This window comes from Anolis carolinensis, unplaced genomic scaffold, assembly GCF_035594765.1.
Source record: "Anolis carolinensis isolate JA03-04 unplaced genomic scaffold, rAnoCar3.1.pri scaffold_11, whole genome shotgun sequence".
Taxonomy (NCBI): Eukaryota; Metazoa; Chordata; class Lepidosauria; order Squamata; family Dactyloidae; genus Anolis; species Anolis carolinensis.
In genome coordinates, this window is record NW_026943822.1 from 2,347,996 (window position 1) to 2,369,768 (window position 21,773).

Consider the following 21,773-nt stretch of genomic DNA (forward strand, 5'->3'; position numbering starts at 1 on the left):
CATTAGGGGCTGTAAAATAGTGATTATAATGGGTGTTTTATAATCTACATATATAATGTGTATTGGAGATGAAATTTAATTTAGTTGTACAATGTACAACAACGAAGTTATTCTGTTCTCTTTTCTCTACCTACTTACCTATCAATTTATTTCCCTGTCTTCCTCTAACATCTACTTATTGATTCACCTCTGAGGCTGTTAGGGATGGTGGGAGTTGAAGTCCAAAACACCTGGAAAGCCCAAATTTGCCCATGCCTACTCTAGAGCCCTTGTGTGGCCATGGGGGTCATAGAGGTATGGGCTGTCGCAAAGGCCCCCATAAGCACACTCTGCTCATGTCTACGAGCCTTTCTAGTGCAGAAGGAGGCACTGAGTTAGAGGACTTTTGCTTTCTTTCCTAGCTGCTCAGACTATGAGGCCTTTGCCCAAGGTGAGTGCAAATTCTCCCACAATGGCCCCAAAGGCTCAGCAGAGCATTCAGGGCAGGAAGAGCCCCAGGAGAAACATCATTACGGCAGCTTCTTAGATCTGTGCTTCCTTTGGAATCCCACGAAGAGGCTGAGATTTTAAAAGTGTGAATTTTAAAAGAAGGACGTTCTGAGAATCGGTCAAAGAGAGGGGAGGAGGGAGTGACAAGCATGAAGGAATTGGGAAGAGATTGCATTGCCAGGCATCAGGGAAGAGAAGTATGTGGAAGGTGAAAGAGATCAAAACGACCTGGAAGAGATCGGAGGGGGAAGCACAGGAAAATTGTTTTGAAATAAACAAGATTGTTTTGGAAGAGAGAAACAGAGGCGTTGAATTGGGAGGGGGGAAGTGCAAACAGGAAAGAGAGGTTTGGTTAGTTTGTGTGCAGGTTTACTTTAATCTGACTCTGGTCAACTATAAAGCCCATCATGCAAATCAATCTAGTGTGGCACTCCGCTTTTCTTGCACCCACCCCCCTGTGTTTTCTGCAGATTAAACTATTATATTTTAAATTTCCTCGTTTCTAGTGTCTGATTGGAATAGGTACTAGGGATGTTTGAACACTCAGCCTCAACGCCCAAAAGCAGGAAAAGGAACCAAGGGGCCCGGCCTTCTGCAAAATGGTGCACTGTCAGAAAGCCCACTGCTACCACTTTTTGTGGCTTTACCCTGAATAAGCTAAGGTGAAGGTGGTATCATTCCCAAGGACCTTAAATGGCTTGGAGGCAAACTGCTGCTTGTTTTGGGGCACACTTCACAGTCCCAGCACTGAAAGGGCTCCAATGGCTATCTAGTCCAGCTGCAGGAATCTAACATTATTAGGCTAATGTTGACATGCTTCCAAACTCTTGAGCCTCTAAGTGTGGCTTCCCCTGTCCAGCTCATAGGAATTCTAGACCAAATCCAGCAAGACGCAAAAAGACAACGCCAGAGCCAGGTGCTTCGTAAACATTTCCTCGGAGTTTCTTCCAAGCTCTAGGAAGCTCACAAATCTGCTCACACTCCAGTGTTGGCTACATTATCAAACCTGCTTTGCAGCCCAGAGGCGACCCATACAGGCCTCCCTCCAGGCAAGCGAGGGGCAACATGTTGCTGGCCTCCTTCCCAGAGAGAAGGAGCTGAGGCTTGGCTAGTTGCTCCAGTGTCTACGCACACACGCTCCAGTAGCACAGTGCCTTTCGCAGCTGGGACCACAGTGCCCAGACCTTTGTAGATTAAGCTCCACCACATTGGCAGCAATGCAGTCCCACCACTGTTCTTTTTTGGCCACAGATGCTTTGAGAACGGAGAAATAAATAAAAAGCTGAGGCTTGGCTAGTTGCTCCAGTGTCTACACGCACACACGCTCCAGTAGCATAATGCCCTTCGTGGCTGGTACCACAGTGCTCAGGCCTTTGTAAATGGAGCTCCACCACATTGTGGCAACAAGGCAAACCCGCTACTGTTTTGTTTTTGTTTTTTTGCCACAAGTGCTTTGAGAGCAGAGAAATAAATAAAGACAAGCAATTCTGTCTGCTGTCTCGACTCTTGTGGCGCCCTGGCATTGACCTCCAACCTGTGCGGCAGGCGCCGAAGGACGTGTCCCCGGCCACAGTCCCTTATGCGGCCAGCCCAGAAGTCCAGTTAGCCCAGTCCTATTGGGGTGCTACACAAGGCGGAGACGGAAGGTGGCAATCTCCATGGGGTCCAGGCGGACGGCGGTGCTGTTGAGAGGCGACGGGGCCAGTGGATACATCAGGGTCAAGGAGTAGGGCTGCAGCGAGGCCACCTCCAGGCCCTGGAACAGGCCCCCGAGGGCCACCTGGGGGATGCAAGAGGCCTTGGTTAAGCAGGGCAGGCAGAGGCAACCTCCAAGGAGGGGGCCCCAAAGCCCAGACCCACCATGCCCTGGGTGGTGGTGCAGTTGAAGCCTAGGTTCCTGGCCTGCAAGCCGCAGTCAAAGCCTTTTCGGTGCAAGATCAGGGCTGTCTCCATGGAGGGCAGAGAATCCTCCTGTAGAAAAGCAGACAGCCATCAGTATGGACCGGCAATATAGTGCAGAAGGAGGGGAGGTATGTAGTCAGGTAGGCAAGGAAGGAAGGGACGAGGAGGGGGTTCATGTGGAGAAGCAGGCAGGACTCCCTGAAGCCCCTCATGCTCAAATAAACCTCTTTGCTTCTAAGGTGCGGCACGTGTCCTCTGTTTTCCTTTCCCTCCGCCCTCCTGGCTGTTTTGTCTGAGGCTAACAGGTCTCCCTCCCAACACCCAGTCCCAGAGATATTTGTTGGGGGGGGGGGTCTCACCTCCCCTTGGAGGGTGCGCAGGTTCAAGAGGTGGAGGTCGCAGGGGAGGAGCGCTGCCAGGGGAGCGAAGGGCCGCAGGGCCGAAGGGGAGGGCTTCTTCTCCTGGGCCAGAGGCAGGGCCAGCACTTCTGTGTTCAGGTACATGGAGGTCATGTGGCTCAGCAGCGATGGGAAGCTGGTCGCCTGTCCATCCTGGACCTGTGGCCAAAATTGGATGGGTGAGAACACAAGACGACACCACCAACTTGGGGGGGGGGGGTAGCAACACTGATGGGGTTGCCCACAAGTGCAACTCCCCCCCCCCCCATCTCACGTGCACATACACACGCACATCATGCCTCTATGCTATGGCCACTGTGCTACTATGAGCTGGGCTAACACGCACGCGCACACTCACGGGGCTGCCGGCTACATCACCACCTGCGAGCAAGAGCGAACAAGCGAGCGCACAGGCAGCGCTGGGCTTTACCTCTGGGCCGCTGGCCTTGCCGCTGGGGAAGACCAGGTCTCTAAGCATGGAAGCCAGTTTGGAAAAGAGGCCGGAGCCCTGGGGAGGGGCGACGAGAACAGCAGCCATGTTATCAAAGCACAATGGGCCCCCCAGTCCTTGGCCTGGCCTACTCCCCCAGGGACCCTCAATGCTGGGAGGCAATTGCCATGGGCCCACTTCACACTCCCATCCAGCCCACAGCCTTTCCTTCCCATTTTAGTATCTCCCAGGGCGGGTCTTGTGGCCATTTCTGTCACTCTCTGCACAGAGAGACGGACACTGAAACAGTTTTGCCTTCAAAGTTGTGATTACTAAGACAAGAGTGGGCACATTGGTGAATTTCTGCTCCTATAACCGTCAGTGGGCTGCCTGGATGGCTACAAAGGCCGAAAAAAAAACCCTCTTCTGCTTTTGAAGATCGGGTTCAATGGTGCAGAGGGATTCCCTACCGCTTTAAAAGGAAATCAGTCACTCTTGGGAGTCAGAATTCCCACGGAGGAAGTTCACCTTCAGGGCAGATTGGATTCAAGGGCCACAGTAACCACACAGTCCCAGGACGTGCACATTCCCTGCCCAAACTCAGCAGAAAGCATACAGAGCTGAAGGCCTTTGAGTTTGGCCTTTAACCCCCAAAAAGGCACCTGCAAAAGCAGGCCAGAGGGAAGGGGGAGACCCCCTTGCAAGCCCCCAAAGCCTGGAATCACCCCTGCGATGGAGAGATGAAAGGAGGGGGAAGGCCCCCAAAGCCCCGGCCTGCACCCCAGCACCTTGTTGGCAGGACTGTGCTGCTCAATGAGGAGCCGGAAGCGGTTGCAGGTCCGCTTGTTGTCCTTCAGCCCTTGTCCCAGGCCCCGGTTGTCGTCCTGCATGAGGCGCCGGTCCAGGATCACCTCCAGCTGACCTGCAAAGGACCGGGGGGCCAGGGGTCAGGGGAGCCCCAGCCCTGGCCTCCTTCTCAGGCCACTCTCTCAACCCTCAGAAATCAGCAGAGTGGGGCCAGGGCAGGGGAACCCCTGCCACAGACGCCCTCCACTCACCGCTGCCGAGGCTGGAGACGCCCAGGGCCTGGGCCGTGTGCAGGGTCAAGCGGGTCTGTGCGTCCTGGATGTAGGCCATGGTCGGCATGGGGTAGAAGTTGGCCTGGAGAGGCAGCTTCTTCAGGTGCTGCCGAGGCTGGATCTGCCGGGAAGGAGGGAGGCAATCAGAGGGGGAGGGAGTACAAGGCAGCCTCTCCAGGCCCAGCCCCATCCGCTTGCCTTTCAGATCTCCCTCCTCAAATACCTGGAAGCCGTTAAGGTCGGTGAAGAAGGTCCCCTGGCTCTCAATGTCCGAACTAAAGCGCAAGGCCAGCTCCTTGTTGACATGGTCTCGGATGTCCACCAGGCAGGAGATCTCCAAGGACAGCCCGTCCACCCCTGTAGACAAAGGAGGAGAATAATAATAATAATAATAATAATAATAATAATAATAATAATAAAAATAAAACTTATACCCCGCCACCATCTCCCCACCGGGTCTCGGGGCGGCTCACATGGGGCACAATTTACAAAAACAGCATAAATACATTGAACAATATATAATAAAAATAAAAATAAAAGACAGACAATAAAACAAGAGTTAATACAACAGTAATAATATCAATCAACCACCAAATGTAATTCAGTCAACTTCACTGGTGGGGGGGACTGCAGCAGCAATATAAAAATAACATCATCAGTTAAAATACCGGAATAAAAGGGACCTAATAAAATTCAGGATAGAGTTATAATGCCAACTGAGGCTGGTCATCCAGTGACTGTCTCACTAAAGGCCAACCTAAACATCCAGGTCTTCAGTTGTTTCTTGAAGGAGGATAGAGAGGGAGCCAACCTAATCTCCCTGGGGAGCGAGTTCCAGAGCCGGGATGGGGGCCACGGCCGAGAAGGCCCTCACTCTCGTCCCCACCAGTTGTAACTGTGAGGAAGATGGAAGCAAGAGGAGGGCCCCCCAGAGGATCTTAGAGATTGAGTAGGCTCATAGGGGACGACGCGGTCACAAAGATAGGCAGGTCCCGAACCGTTTCAGTGACTCCACTGTCGATGACCCCACTGCCCACATCCCAAGAAGCAGAAAATGTCCCATGACTCCTCCCCCCACACCCACCCACACACACACACACTTCTCGTGCTGAATATCAAACCCTCACCTGGCACATTGTAGAGCCGAACAAGCTCCTGGATGTGCTGGTAGTAAACAGCCACCTCTGAGAAGAAGGGCCCCTCGGTCACCCGCACCAGGGGAGGGTCCTTGGGGACATAAGGCTGCCAGGAAGAGGCGGGTGAGGGACAGTCGTTGCGGCCCACCCCCAACCTCCCCCCAAGGGCTCAGCCCCATCCAGACCTTGGCTTCTCCGTCGGGCAGGAAGAGGTAGGCGCCACTCTTGTCCTTGGTGCCCCGGGTCCCATAGATGAGGAACTGGCTGCTCAGGCTCCGCTCCTCCCCGCTGCCCGGCTGCGACACACTCTGCCCGGGGAGTAAGAGAGGGTCCGTGAGTGTTGTCCCTCAACATTCCTCCTGCCGTTGCCCTTGCATCCGCACCAAATCCCCCTCTGAAGTCACCTTCAGCGCTCCACTGGACCCCGAGAAACAGGCCCTGAGGTGCTGGTTTTCCAGGCAGAAGTCGTCCGCAGCCGTGGGGAGGACTTTGACAGGGAAGGTCTCGTATTTGCGCACAGGGAGGTCCCGGCCATGCAGGAAGAGGCGCACAGAGGCCTTGAGCGTGTGGTGGCTGTCAAAGGACTTGCTCAGCTGCAGGACACCCAGGCCCAGCGCCGGCAGCCGGAGGACCACAGACACCTAGAATCAGAGGTGGAAGAGATCACATGGGTTATCTAATCCAACCCCAATCTGCCATGTAGGAAAAACACAAAGTACCCCTGACAGATGGCCATCTACTCCTAATAATAATAATAATGATGATGATAATATCTGCCAACTACAAAAGGCCATCCTACTGGAATCTGCACGCATCATCCGAAAATACATCACACAATCCTAAACACTTGGGAAGTGTTCGACTTGTGATTTTGTGATACGAAATCCAGCATATCTATCTTGTTTGCTGTGTCATTATAAAATAATAATAATGAATAAGGTTGTGAAAAATGAACAAGCAAAGATACTGTGGGACTTTTGAATCCAGACTTACAAAGTTCTGGAACACAACACACCAGACATCACAATTGTGGAAAAGAAAAAGGTTTGGATCATTGATGTCGCCATCCCAGGTGACAGTCGCATTGACGAAAAACAACAGGAAAAACTCAGCCGCCATCAGGACCTCAAGATGGAACTGCAAAGGCTCTGGCAGAAACCAGTGCAGGTGGTCCCGGTGGTGATGGGCACACTGGGTACCGTGCCAAAAGATCTCAGCCGGCATTTGGAAACAATAGACATTGACAAAATTACAATCTGTCAACTGCAAAAGGCCACCCTTCTAGGATCTGTACGCATCATCCGAAAATACATCACAGTCCTAAATGCTTGGGAAGTGTTCGACTTGTGATTTTGTGATACGAAATCCAGCATATCTTTCTTGTTTGCTGTGTCATACTATGTCGTTGTGTCAATAATAACAATAACAATAATAATAATAATAATAATAATACTAATGGTACAGTAGAGTCTCACTTATCCAACACTTGCTTATCCAACGTTCTGGATTATCCAACCCATTTTTGTAGTCAATGTTTTCAATACATCGTGATATTTTGGTGCTAAATTCGTAAATACAGTAATTACTACATAGCATTACTGTGCATTGAACTACTTTTTCTGCCAAATTTGTTGTCTAACATGATGTTTTGGTGCTTCATTTGTAAAATCATAACCTAATTTGATGTTTAATAGGCTTTTCCTTAATGCCTCCTTATTATCCAACATATTCGCTTATCCAACATTCTGCCGGCCCGTTTATGTTGGATAAGTGAGACTCTACTGTATATTATTATACCATTATTAATGGTATATAATAATGGTATATTATTATACCTGCCTCACAACCTCTGAGGATGCCTGCCATAGATGTGGGTGAAACGTCAGGAGAGAATACTTCTAGAACATGACCATACAGCCCGGAATACATACAACAACCCCAATAATGGTATAGTTGGAAGAGGCCACATGGGCCATCTAATCCAAGCCTCTTCTGCTATGCAGCAAGAGCACAATCAAAGTACCCCTAACAGATGGCCATCCAGGAGCAGAGCTGACCCCCTCACTCCTGGTGCACCCCACACTCCCCCATCGGCAGGCTCCTTTGGGCTCTGAGTCTGTTTCACTGCCAACAGCTTCCCCGCAGCTCTACCCTCTTCCTCCTCTATTGCTGAGAAGTCCAAGGTACCTGGTAGACGTCCGGGGCCATGTCTGTGGCCGAGCTCCACTGGGCGCTGAGCTGGACCGCCAGGGGCTGGCCCTCCTCGTTCAGTACCTTGACACGAGGCGTGTTCACCAGGAGGGACACCACACTCAGCCGCTCCTGCTCCAGGGAATTGAACACGACCACAAACCTGGATTCAGGGAAATTGGAAGAGAGGGGACCATCAGCCCCGTCCCATTGAGAGAGGAGAAGCCCAGGAGAGAGAGCACCTACCCTTGGGTCCACCCTCACCTACCTTGGCGCATTCTCCAGCTTGATGACGGTTTTCTCCGGGAGGGAGTCCTGATTGAGGCGGGTTTCGTCCTGCAAGAGAGCAGGGGGGTCACTTGACGCGACCCTCCATGGGTGCAGAATACCTTGATCGGTTGGCTTCCCATCCCCATCCTGCCCTCTTCTTTTCCCCTTGGGGTCTGCATCAGAGGAAGTGGGTTTGGAATATAAATTACCATCATCATCTAAGGAAAGGAAATTTGCAGCAACATGAATTTCGGAAAGAAGGCCAAAAGGAATGGAGGTAATGACAGCTGCGGTTTCGGAATTGGATCTCGGCGCAGCTGGATTGGATTTAGATGAAAATGAATAGAACGATGGAACGACAAATAAGATGCTTTTCGAACAACATCAGTACTATCTATTAGGACTTACAGATTTAGACTTAAAATTGACTGAACAAGAAGAAATGATGGAAATAAATAAATCAATAAAATAAGATAAAATTTTCACTTATATTACGACTACCGCTAGAATTGTTTTTGCTAGAGAATGGAAACAGGAATCAGCCCACCAACTGAGGAGTGGGTGGAGAAGATAAGAGAAATAAAGGATATGGACGAATTGATTTTTTTTTGTTGAAGAAAAATACAGGCAAGATAATGAAAAGAACGAATTGGGACGATCTTCAGGACTATCTGGATAATTTGAGAAAATGAAGATTACGAGAGAAAATGTTACTATTTTTTTTTCTTTAGTAAGAAAAAATATTATTGAATAATAAGAAAATATTATCCAAGAAGATGGAATGGAAGTCATTTTTTAATTTTTTTTATTTTTGGTATGTGGGTATATTTTGTAGATTGTAGACTTTTATCTTTCTCTCTTTTTCTTACTTTTCTATACCTTGGTTGTTCTCACCCTTTTGATGTAGTATAAAATTTAATAAAATTCTTTAAAAAAAAAAGAGGAAGTGGGTTTGGGACCCACCTACCTTAGAGACCGCATCTCCCTCTATGAACCCGCACATTCTCTTCGCTCGTCGGGGGAGGCCCTTCTCTTGCTCCCACCACCCTCGCAGTCGCGGTTGGTGGGGACGAGAGAGAGGGCCTTCTCCGTCGTGGCCCCCCGGCTTCGGAACTCACTTCCTAGAGAGATCAAGCAGGCCCCTACCCTCCTCTCCTTCCGAAGGAGCTTAAAAACCTGGCTCTTCCAAAAGGCCTTTGATACTTAATTTGTTGTTGGACTGATCTATCTGCCCATTTTATAATAGCCCCATTCTTGAGGTATTGCCAATGTTATTTTGCACTTTATTGTCCATTTCAACCGTGAAATACCTTTCCCATTCTGGCACATTCTGTACTGGGTTTTATGAACTAGTCTCCTGTTTTAATATTGTATGTTTTATGTTGATTTTATCGATTGTTTTACTGATAATTGATGTTTTATTGGAATAATTGTTTTATTGTTGTATCATTGATATTTGTTTTATCGGGCTAGGCCCCATGTAAGCCGCCCCGAGTCTCTTCGAGGAGATGGGGCGGGGTATAAAAATAAAGTTGTTGTTGTTGTTGTTGTTGTTATTATTATTATTATTATTATTATTATTATTATTATTATTATTATTATTATTATTATTATTATAATAAGTGGGCCTTGCAACTCACAGCGCCAAGGAAGGGCTCAGTCGGGTCGTAGTGGTAGGTCTCCTTGTCCGCCAGGACCAAGTAATGAGCAGCATTGATGATCACACGCTTGACGTTCATCAGGGAGTGGAGCAGCCTGCAGGCGTGGATGATGGGCCATGGGAACGGAGAAAGGGGGGAGCATGAGGCACAGGAACCCCAGGGGATGGTATAGAATAGACTAGCTTTACTGTCATTGTACAACGAAATTAAATGCTGTCTTCATACACATTACAGTAGGGTCTCACTTATCCAAGCTAAACGGGCCGGCAGAAGCTTCGATAAGCGAATATCTTGGATAATAAGGAGGGATTAAGGAAAAGCCTATTAAACATCAAATTAGGTTATGATTTTACAAATTAAGCACCACAACATCATGTTTTACAACAAATTTGACAGAAAAAGTAGTTCAATACACAGTAATGTTACAGTAGAGTCTCACTTATCCAACATAAACAGGCCGGCAGAACGATGGATAAGCGAATATGTTGGATAATAAGGAGGGATTAAGGAAAGGCCTATTAAAAATCAAATTAGATTATGATTTTACAAATTAAGCACCAAAACATCATGTTATACAACAAACTGGACAGAAAAAGTAGTTCAGTACGAAGTAATGCTATGTAGTAATTACTGTGTTTATGAATTTAGCACCAAAATATCATGATGTAATGAAAACATTGACTACAAAAATGCGTTGGATAATCCAGAATGTTGGATAAGCGAGTGTTGGATAAGTGAGACTCTACTGTATGTTGTAATTACTGTATTTACTAATTTAGCACCAAAATATCACAATATATTGAAAACATTGACTACAAAAATGGCTTGGATAATGCAGAAACTTGGACAAGCAAGGCTTTGATAAGTGAGACTCTTCTGTATATATGGAGAGCTACAAAAACAAAACACCCATCCTTCCACATTCTGATCACTATTGCACAACTTCTAATGCCACATCAGTGACACCACTGAGATCTCTCTCAGCCTATTTCTCCTTGTTTTTGTATCCTGAGCTTTCTGAAGGTAGTGGGAATGATAAAGTTCTTCCAAAGAGACGAAAAGGCACCCATAATTCTCTGGGCAGGAATGCCTTCCTATCTACCACTGTGCAATTCGCAAGCCATGCGCAGATGCAATAGATTAGAACACTCTATGGCACAGTGGTAGAAAGTCACCAGCAGTTTTTCATTCAATTGTTGGTTCCTTAAAAGTCTCAGATAATAATACAATCTCTGCTGGGCCCTCTTCATTAATGCAGCCACAGCATGAACGCTGGCCCAGGTCTTCCTTAACAATACAGTAGAGCTCTACTGAATCATAGAATCATAGAATAGTAGAGTTGGAAGAGACCTCATGAGCCATCCAGTCCAACCCCATTCGGCCAAGAAGCAGGAAATCGCATTCAAAGCACCCCCGACAGATGGCCATCCAGCCTCTGTTTAAAAGCTTCCAAAGAAGGAGCCTCCACCACAGTCTGATCCACTGATCACCAAAGGCTGGATTTCTGATCTGTTCTATCTGTAATCTACTATAAGATCCTTGTTCTTATTGATATATACAGTAAAGTCTCACTTATCCAACATTCGTTTATCCAACGTTCTGGATTATCCAACGCATTTTTGTAGTCAATGTTTTCAATACATCGTGATATTTTGGTGCTAAATTCGTAAATACAGTAATTACTACTTAGCATTACTGTGTATTGAACTACGTTTTCTGTCAAATTTGTTGTATAACATGATGTTTTGGTGCTTAATTTGTAAAATCAAAACCTAATTTGGTGTTTAATAGGCTTCTCCTTAATCTCTCCTTATTATCCAACATATTCGCTTATCCAACGTTCTGCCGGCCCGTTTATGTTGGATATGTGAGACTCTACTGTATATATTTCATGTCAGGAGAAACCGGAGTTGCTTCTGGAGTGAGAGAATTGTCCATCTGCAAGGACGTTGCCCAGGGGACGCCCAGATGTTTTGATGTTATACCATCCTTGTGGGAGGCTTCTCTCATGTCCCCGCATGGAGTTGGAGCTGATAGAGGGAGCTCATCCACGCTCTCCCCGGGTGGGATTCGAACCTGGCAGCCTTCAGGTCAGCACCCAACCTTCAAGTCACGAGGCTTTTATCCCCTAGGCCACCGGAGGCTCCTGTTCTTATTGATGCTATGAATCAAATAGTTGCCACCTCATCCTGGTTGGCACACTCTCCCAGATGGGACCTGGGCACCCAGCTTTGAGGCCTGACACTCACCTGACCCCATAGTCCACCACCACGGCCTCCTTGGCGGTGCCGGTGATTGCGTCGTGGTGCTGGAAGAGGCCCAGGTTCCGCCGGGCATCCGTTAGCAGGGCGTAGTCCGCCAGCGGGTACTGGCTGTCCATGCCGGCATGGCGCGCATGGCTCAGGGCCAGGCTGTACAGGATCTCTGCGCCCCTGGGGAGAAAGGGGCAAGGCTTTATTTGTTTGCTTTATCGGGCTAGGCCCCATGTAAGCCGCCCCGAGTCCCTTCGGGGAGATGGGGTGGGGTATAAAAATAAAGTCATCATCATCATCATCATCATTATTATTATTATTATTATTATTATTATTAGGCGGCACTCAGTTAGCAGGGCCTCCCCACTGCCCTCCTTCCCTCCCTCCCTCTAGACGGCCTGCTCACCGTAGGTGCGCCTCCAGCACCCGCCCCATGCTCTTGTAGAAGGGCCGCGAGGTGTAGTAGCCGGTCCAGTAGTGATCCTCACGGTCCGCATAAGAAAAGAAATCCCCACTGACCACAGGGAAGCCGGGCGGCTGCACGCCTGGGACGACGCTTGTGCTTTTGTAGAGGGCGTCAAAGTAATCCGAGAGAGTCCCAAACTGAGCCTGAAGGAGAGCAAGGAGCAAGTCTTTCCAAGGCTGCAGAGGCAGGCCAGAGACACCCCCCAGGCTCCAGGGAAAGGCTCAGTGCCCATGTGGTGCCCTACAGTGGGGTTGTTAGCTGCCCTGAGTCCCCACAGGGAGAAAGATGGGGTATAGATAAGGATAAAGATAATAATAATAATAATAAAGTATTGGAAAATGAGCACGCAAAGATACTGTGGGACTGCCAAATCCAGACTGAGAAAGTTCTGGAACACAACACACCAGACATCACAGTTGTGGAAAAGAAAAAGGTTTGGATCATTGATGTCGCCATCCCAGGTGACAGTCGCATTGACGAAAAACAACAGGAAAAACTCAGCCGCTCTCAGGACCTCAAGACTGAACTTCAAAGACTCTGGCAGAAGCCAGTACAGGTGGTCCCGGTGGTGATGGGCACATTGGGTGCCGTACCAAAAGATCTCAGCTGGCATTTGGAAACAATAGACATTGACAAAATTATGATCTGCCAACTGCAAAAGGGATCTACTGGGATCTGCAGCATCATCCGAAAATACATCACACATTCCTAGACACTTGGGAAGAGTTCGACTTGAGATTTTGTGAAATGAAATCCAGCATGTCTATCTTGTTTGCTGTGTCATAATAAAATAATAATAATAGATCACATCCTCAGCTGCTGCAGAAAGATCACACAGACAGACTACAAGCAGAGGCATAACACCATTGCTCAGATGATTAATTGGAACTTGTGCTACAAATACCATCTGCCTGCGACAAAGAACTGGTGGGATCACAAGCCAGAAAAAGTTACAGAGAATGAACATGTCAAGCTACTCTGGGACTTCCAAATTCAGACAGACAGAGTGTTGGAGCACAAGACCTCATGATCGTGTTAAAAAACAAAGTATGGATTGTCGATGTTGCAATCCCAGGTGACAGCAGGATTGAGGAGAAACCAACTGGACAAGCTGACACGATATGAGGATTTAAAGATCGAATGGCAAAGACTATGGCACAAGCCAGTCAAGGTGGTCCCAGTGGTGATCAGCACACTGGGTGCAGTGCCTAAAGACCTGGCCTGCACTTAAACACAATCGACACTGACAAAATTACCATCTGCCAGCTGCAAAAGGCCACCTTACTGGGATATGCACGCATTATTCACCAATACATCACACAGTCCTAGACACTTGGGAAGTGTGTGATCCAGTACAACAGCCAGAGAGTCTGCTGTGGACACATCTTGTTGTGTTTCAAAATAATAATAATAATAATAATAATAATAATAATAATAATAATAATAATAATAATGTGTTGAACGCTTTCATGGCCAGAATCACTGGGTTACTGTAAGGTTTTCAGGTTGTATGGCCATGTTCCGGAAGCATTTTCTACTAATGTTTTGCCCACATCTATGGCAGGCATCCTCAGAGGAGGAACACTCTAACAACCACCATGTCACACAACACAGAGAAGCCATTGAAATCCACAAGCATGTGGACAATTTCAACAGAAAGGAGGAAATCATGAAAATGAACAAAATCTGGCGACCGGTATTAAAAAAACTCTAAAATCAGGACAGTAAATAAAGAACAACACTCAGAAAATAGGGGAATTCTAGGCAGGAAGCAATCAGGGCCAGCTAACACTTCCCAACAAAGGATTCCCTGAGGCCGGAATCAGCCAAGCCTTGAAGTTGCAACACTGTTCAATACTAATCAAGCTGGCCAGTGGAAGCATTAACAAATGTCTCAAACAGACAAGAGTTCTTTCTCACACCCTTGACCTTCCACATACAGTAGAGTCTCACTTATCCAACATAAACAGGCCGGCAGAACATTGGATAAGCGAATATGTTGAATAATAAGGAGGGATTAAGGAAAAGCCTATTACACATCAAATTAGGTTATGATTTTACAAATTAAGCACCAAAACATCATGTTATACAACAAATTTGACAGAAAAAGTAGTTCAATACGCAGTAATGCTATGTAGTAATTACTGTATTTACGAATTTAGCACCAAAATATCACGATGTATTGAAAATATTGACTACAAAAATGCGTTGGATAATCCAGAACGTTGGATAAGTGAGTGTTGGATAAGTGAGACTCTACTGTATATACAAACCACACTTGCCTAGTTTCCAACAAACCTCCCAACCTCTGAGGATGCCTGCCATAGATGTGGGTGAAAAGTCAGGAGAGAATGCTTTTGGAACATGGCCAGAAAGCCGGAAAACTCACAGCAACACAATAATAACAACAACAACAACAACAACAACAAAGTGAGGCCGTTTGGTGGAACAGGAGGAGGCAGGCCCTACAATGTCCTCCAGACCTTTTGGACTGTGACTTTCATCAGAAGCAGTGCAGCAATGCAGGGAATTCTGGGAGCCAATGTCCACAATGACTGGAGGGATGGGCGTCCTCTTCTCTCCCTCCCCCACCACCACCAATGGGAAGGGGGGGGGTACCTGCACATGGAGGTCTGGGTGGGCATTGAGGAAGTCGAAGAGTCGCTGGTAGTTGAGGAACTGGGCGTCCCACTCCTGGGGCTTGTCGTAGCGGAAGTCATCTCCCAGCGGGACCAGCAGCACTTTGCTCCGGTACAGCTTGGACTTCTTCCGGTACTGGTCCAGCAGGAGTTGGGCCCTGGAGGAGGTGGGAGGGAGTGGGTCAGGACCTCCAAGGGGCCAGGAATGCAAGGAGGGGGTTCAGAGGGCCGTGCCGACGTGAACAACCTAACTGGGAGTGTCTGGTGTCCAACTTAGTTAGTATCCAACTAACCGTTCTGCCACGTTGGTGCTGGTGATGGCCTTGGGGGGCACTTTCCAGGGGCAGTTGATGCGGCCCCCCGGCAGGCGCTTGAAGTCAAACTGGCAGCAGACTTTGGGATCGGGGCCACAGGTATGGGGCACGTCGTAGCTGTAGAAGGGCATCATGTGGCAGAGAATGTCTGTGCTGGAGTCTGGATCTGAGGAGGCACAAAATAAAGAGGTTTGTGTTCAGATATTTAACAGTTTTTGGCAGTTCTTTGTTAGCACATTACCAATGTCAGTTGCTTCTAACCTAGCGATTTTATTCAAAGTATTAAATGGCAGTGCTAATGCTTTTTGCTTTTGGTGTGTTTCTTTGCCAAGTACTTTTGCATTTTTATATAACCATTTGTACAGATTTTTTAAAATATAAATATGGACACTTTAGCTTTGTTTTTGGTTTTGGGTTTTTTTTTCTTCTCTCTCTCCCTTTTTGATCTTTTTTTAATCTCATTTTCTATACAATCAAATGTTCCCACTCTTTCGATGTTAATTTACTCTATCTTATACCCTCTTGCAAGGACAAGAAAGATCCACCATAATTAGAGTAAGCCTTTTTATTCTGAAAGCTATCAAGAAAAGAGCACATTTCCTGAAAGAAGAATCAGGAAAATAAGATTTTGTCAGCAAACAGATGGTCAGCTGCCTGTCCTCCCATCCTTTTTGCCTTGTTTTTATTTATGTTGCACTTTGAAATGGTCATATGACTGGTCAAACAAATAAATTATTATTATTATTATTATTATTATTATTATTATTATTATTATTATTATTACTCTATCTTATAAGATAAAACTTCAATTAAAATATATTTTTTAAAAAGAAAGAAAAAGATATTGGGGGGATACAGTGGGTGGGGAATGCAGAGCAAGCCCCACCACCGTCTCTTGCCAAAAACCACAGAAGACGCAGAGTGCCTCACCCCAGCTCTGCCGCCACATGAACTCCAGGCTCTTGGTGGCCGCAAAGTGCTTCTTGATGGCATAGTGGACCCGCTGGATGAGCATGCTGGTCAGGTTGGCGCGGCGCAGGATGTAGGGCATGGTGGCGCTGTGGCCAAAGGGGTCCACTGCCCAGCCAGATCGTGGTGTCACTCCTGAGAAGCAAAAAGCAAAGGAGGCCTTGAAGGGAGGGAGGAAGGATGGACGGACGGACGGCAGGCAGGCAGGCTGGTTCTCTCCCGTCCGCCAGCTTCAGAAGGGCTCTGTGGCTCCTTCTGTGCTTTCTGTTCCCAGGCCTCAGTGCCCGGTGCCTGCCTCGAAAGGGCCTGGGCCGGAACAGCTGCCCTCGGGCGCTCACCAATGTTCTTCTCCAGCCACTGGTGTCCCTCGATGAGCTGGTCAATCATGGCGAAGTAGTGGGAGTTGGCCTCATCGGGCATCACCCAGCCGCCCGTGGCCATCTCCAGCTGCCCATTGCCCACCAGCCTGCGGACGGCAGCCCGCTTCTGTGCGCTGATGTTGTCCCACCACTTGGCGAAGAAGGAGACCTCCGACCAGAGGAAGCGCCGCCGGGGGTCCTCCTGCAGCTTGGCCACCATGCTGTTCAGGATGTGCTGTGTCTGGTCGAAGTAATACTTGTCAAACGTCTTGATCCAGCCTGGATCCAGGGAGGGAGGGAGGGGAGAAAGGGCAGCATGACTGTGGTCCTCGGGGCAACGCAGGGGAGGGCAGCCCACCCACCAGTGACTGACTGACCGACCGGCAACAGAAAGCCTTAAAGCTCTTAAGGGAAATGCCTGAGCACAAGGCATTGCCTTCTGAGGGCAGGGGGCTACTACCTCAAGAAGCCTTTCATGCTTCGGCCACCTGGGCTTTGGAAAGCGGACCCCCACCCAGTGCACAGGTTTTTTTTTTTTCTCATGTCAGGAGCAACCGGAGTTGCATCTGGAGTGAGAGAATTGGCCATCTGCAAGGACGTTACCCGGATGTTTTGATGTTTTACCATCCTTGTGGGAGGTTTCTCTCATGTCCCCGCATGGAGCTGGAGCTGATAGAGGGAGCTCATCCGCGCTCTCCCCGGGTGGGATTCGAACCTGGCAGCTTTCAGGTCAGCAACCCAACCTTCAAGTCACGAGGCTTTTATCCCCTAGGCCACCAGAGGCTCCAGGTGAGGCGGCACCTCCCACAGAGCTTTGCCTGTTTCCGTGATGAGTCCCAGGCCAAACCCTTTTGTGGCCAAAGCCCTGAGGTTGTCAGAGGGGCCCTACCTACCAGGGTCGTTGTGGGAGTGGGGCACCACGAAGACCCGCAGGGGCTCCTCATCCCACTCCTGGGCCTCGTAGCTGATGTCAAAGCCCTGCTTCCAGACCCCGCCGTCCTGGTTGTCAAAGGGCAGTTGGGCGGAGATGGCCGGCATCTGGAGAAGAGAGAGAAAGAGAAAGCGATGGTGGTCTCCCACAGGGGACCTGGGACACCCCCCCCCCCCCCGCGGTGCCCTCCCTACCTGGAGGTCCACCTTCCCAGGGCCCCGCAGGGCAAAGCGGCAGTCCTGGGGGGCCACAGAGAAGAAGGCGGGCCGGCTCATTTCGGGGGGCAGCAGCCAGGAGCCGTTGGGGAGGCGCAGAGGCAGGGCCGGGCCCCCGGGAGGGCCCCCCTCATTGGCCTCAGGGCCCCCATCGCCCTGGGCCGCTGCATGGGCTGTCAGCTCCAGCACCGAGTCCTTGATGTGGCTGATGATCTCATGGTTCTCCTCCAGGAGCTGCTCCAGCTGCTCAATGCGGTTCTGCAGCACCGAGATCTGGCTCTAAGAGACAAGGGAGGGGAGCAAGAGTCAGGGGACCTGCCAGGGGCCTTCCTTCCTAGAGACCCTTTTTCTCCTTCCTAATAATAATAATAATAATAATAATAATATTTGTCATAAGATATACTGCTGGCATTATAAATTGGACACAGGCGGAACTGGATAATTTGGACAGAAAAACAAGAAAACTCATGACCATTCATCATTCACTTCACCCTCGCAGTGATGTTGACCGGCTATATCTGCCTAGAAGATCAGGGGGCAGAGGCCTCTTACAAGTAAAACAAGCAGTCAAAGAAGAAGAACATGCCCTGGCAGAAGATGTAAAGCAAAGTGAAGAACCTGCTTTGATTGAAGTCAAAAATCAGAAACTCCTCAAAGCACAGCAGACAAAGATTCAGTATAAGAAAACCACACTACAAACTAGAGCTGACAGCTGGCACAACAAAACATTGCATGGAAAGTTCCTTAACAAAACTGAAGGAAAAGCTGATAAGGAGAAGACCTGGCTCTGGCTCACGAATGGGACCCTGAAGAAGGAGACACAAGGCCTGATCCTTGCAGCCCAGGAGCAAGACATCAGAACAAAGGCCATTCAGGCCAAGATCGAAAAATCAGCCAGTGACCCAAAATGCAGACTGTGCAAGGAAGCTGACGAAACCATTGATCACATCATCAGCTGCTGTAAGAAAATCGCACAGACAGACTACAAACAGAGGCACAACTATGCGGCCCAAATGATTCATTGGAACTTATGCCTCAAGTACCACCTCCCACAGTAAAGACCAGGTGGGATTACAAACCTGCAAAGTTAATGGAAAATGAGCACGCAAAGATACTGTGGGACTTCCGAATCCAGACTGACAAAGTTCTGGAACACAACACACCAGACATCACAGTTGTGGAAAAGAAAAAGGTTTGGATCATTGATGTTGCCATCCCAGGTGGCAGTCGCATTGACGAAAAACAAAAGGAAAAATTCAGCCGCTATCAGGACCTCAAGACTGAACTTCAAAGACTCTGGCAGAAACCAGTGCAGGTGGTCCCAGTGCTGATGGGAACACTGGGTGCCATGCCAAAAGATCTCAGACATTGACAGAATTACAATCTGCCAACTGCAAAAGGCCACCCGACTGGGATATGCACGCATCATCCAAAAGTACATCACACAGTCCTAGACATTTGGGAAGTGTTCGACTTGTGATTTTGTGAAACGAAATCCAGCATATCTATCTTATTTGCTGTGTCATAAAATAATAATAATAATAATAATAATAATAATAATAATAATAATAATAATACTTTATTTATACCCCACCACCATCTCCCATAGGGACTCGGGGTGGCTTACAAAATAGCACACAAAGATGCCATACATAAAACATATAATACATAAAATAAAATATATCGACATGAAAACAATAATAACATTACATTATCACAAACACACAATCAACTCTCGAATAGCTATCTGGTGTTTACAATATACAAATAGTACATTGAGCAGGTATAGTGTATACTGTAGTTGTTTTTCTTAAAGTGTTTATTTGATTATGCTTATATTATTGTGATGTACTTTGATTGATAGGAGCCACGGTGGCAAAGTGTGTTAAAGCACTGAGCTGTTGAACTACCAGACCGAAAGGTCCCAGGTTCAAATCCTTGGAGCAGAATGAGCGCCCGCTGTTAACTCCAGCTTCTGCAAACCTAGCAGTTCGAAAACATGCAAATGTGAGTAGATCAATAGGTACCACTCTGGCGGGAAGGTAACATTGGCGCTCCATGCAGTCATGCCAGTGGCCACATGACCTTGGAGGTGTCTACAGACAATGGCGGCTCTTTGGCTTAGAAATGGAGATGAGCACCAACCCCCAGAGTTGGACATGACCGGACTTAATGTCAGGGGAAACCTTTACCTTTACTTTTTACATGCTATATTAATATTATTTTATATATGTATATTAATAAGAATAATGAGGAGCCCCGGTGGCGAAGTGTGTTAAAGCGCTGAGCTGCTGAACTTGTAGACCAAATGATCGAAGGTTCAAATCCCGGGAGCGGAGTGAGCGCCCGCTGTTAGCTCCAGCTTCTGCCAACCTAGCAGTTCGAAAACATGCCAATGTGAGTAGATCAATAGGTACCGCTTCTTCGGCTTAGAAATGGAGATGAGCACCAACCCCCAGAGTCAGACATGACTGGATTTAACGACAGGGGAAAACCTTTACCTTTTTTACTTTTTACATGCTATATTAATATTATTTTATATATGTATATTATTAATAATAATAATGAGGAGCCCCGGTGGCGAAGTGTGTTAAAGCACTGAGCTGCTGAACTTGTAGACCGAAGGGTCGAAGGTTCAAATCCTGGGAGCGGAGTGAGCGCCTGCTTTTAGCCCCAGCTTCTGCTAACTTAGCACTTCGAAAACATGCCAATGTGAGTAGATCAATAGGTACCGCTTTTTCGGCTTAGAAATAGAGATGAGCACCAACCCTCAGAGTCAGACATGACTGGACTTAACGACAGGGGAAAACCTTTACCTTCTTTTACTTTTTACATGCTATATTAATATTATTTTATAGATGTATATTATTAATAATAATGAGGAGCCCCGGTGGCGGAGTATGTTAAAGCACTGAACTGCTGAACTTATAGACCGAAGGGTTGAAGGTTCAAATCCCGGGAGCGGAGTGAGTGCCCGCTGTTAGCTCCAGCTTCGGCCAGCCTAGCAGTTCGAAAACATGCCAATGTGAGTAGATCAATAGGTACTGCTTCTTCGGCTTAGAAATGGAGATGAGCACCAACCCCCAGAGTCAGACATGACTGGATTTAACGTCAGGGGAAACCTTTACCTTTTTAAACTTGAAGTCATGCCTGTTTTTGGGGGGAAACCTCAGGCAAAACCCACCACAGCGCTTGTTCAGATTTCCCTCTGAGGCTGAGAGAGTGTGACTTGCCTAGGGCCTCCCAGTGTATTTCCACGGTTGGGAAAGGGATCCCAAGCCTGGCTTCCAGGGCCCAACATTCAAAACATTAGGCCTCCAGCCTGTCTTCTCTTACTGACAGAGAAAGGCTTGCAAATATATACAGGCCCTACCCAGGCCCCGCCCCCTCCTTCCGGGACTGACCCTTGGGAAGCTGGCGCCCCCGTGCGGCCGGGCGGGGTCATGCTGGACGCGGTCGAGCATCAGGTAGAGCGAGAAGACGGCCACGCAAAAGATGGCCGCCCCGCACACCGTCACCTGCTTCTTCAGCTTCATCCCGGGCTCGGCCACAGCGGAGCATCGGCAACAGCGAAGCGAGGAAGCGAGAGGAAGGAAGGCCAGCCTCCGGGCCCAGGAAGGAAGGCAGGAAAGGCAGGCCGGCCAGCAGCAGCAGCAGCAGCAGGGGAAAGGGGGAGGAGCAAGAGCGGAGGGGGAGGAGCTTCCCGCCCCACGTGATGCGGAAGCGCCGCCTACTCAAGCTGCAGGCCTTCCTGGTGTGCTGGACTACAACTCCCACAATTCCTAACAAGCTGAATATGGAATATGGGGTGTCTTTTTATTTGAAGAGAAGTTGTATATGTAACACGGGTTTTGTTCCTGGGATATTGTTGTTGTACTACCTATTACATGTATTTTACTCTATTTTTATTACATTTATTATTTATTATTATTCTTTATTCTTTATTGTTATTATTGCATTTATTATTTTACTCTATTTATTATTACTTGTATTATTTTCCTTTATTTATTATTATTATTAAATGTATTATTTTACTCTATTATTATTCAAAGGATACATAAGCACATTTACAT

General features: G+C 47.9%; 1 protein-coding gene across 2 annotated transcripts; it reads right to left on the reverse strand.

The window, feature by feature from the left end:
* Positions 1-1,408: 1,408 nt before the first annotated feature.
* man2a2 (mannosidase alpha class 2A member 2) lies at positions 1,409-21,407 on the reverse strand. 2 transcript variants are annotated; one of them, XM_016998279.2, is made up of 22 exons: positions 21,105-21,407; positions 17,680-17,979; positions 17,448-17,592; positions 16,534-16,833; positions 16,157-16,330; positions 15,206-15,392; positions 14,893-15,070; positions 12,214-12,416; positions 11,805-11,987; positions 9,535-9,649; positions 7,893-7,960; positions 7,622-7,787; positions 5,839-6,075; positions 5,620-5,742; positions 5,426-5,540; positions 4,522-4,655; positions 4,278-4,419; positions 4,017-4,141; positions 3,220-3,297; positions 2,751-2,948; positions 2,350-2,460; positions 1,409-2,269 (listed from the first exon to the last, which is right to left on the reverse strand). In XM_016998279.2, the coding sequence occupies exons 1-22, from the start codon at positions 21,234-21,236 to the stop codon at positions 2,114-2,116; spliced, it is 3,570 nt and encodes a 1,189-aa protein (XP_016853768.1). In that variant the 5' UTR covers positions 21,237-21,407; the 3' UTR covers positions 1,409-2,113. The 2 variants fall into 2 exon arrangements, with proteins under 2 accessions (XP_016853768.1, XP_003228973.1); XM_003228925.4 differs by lacking the exon at positions 3,220-3,297 and having other exon boundaries at positions 4,008-4,141; positions 21,105-21,402.
* Positions 21,408-21,773: the final 366 nt, after the last annotated feature.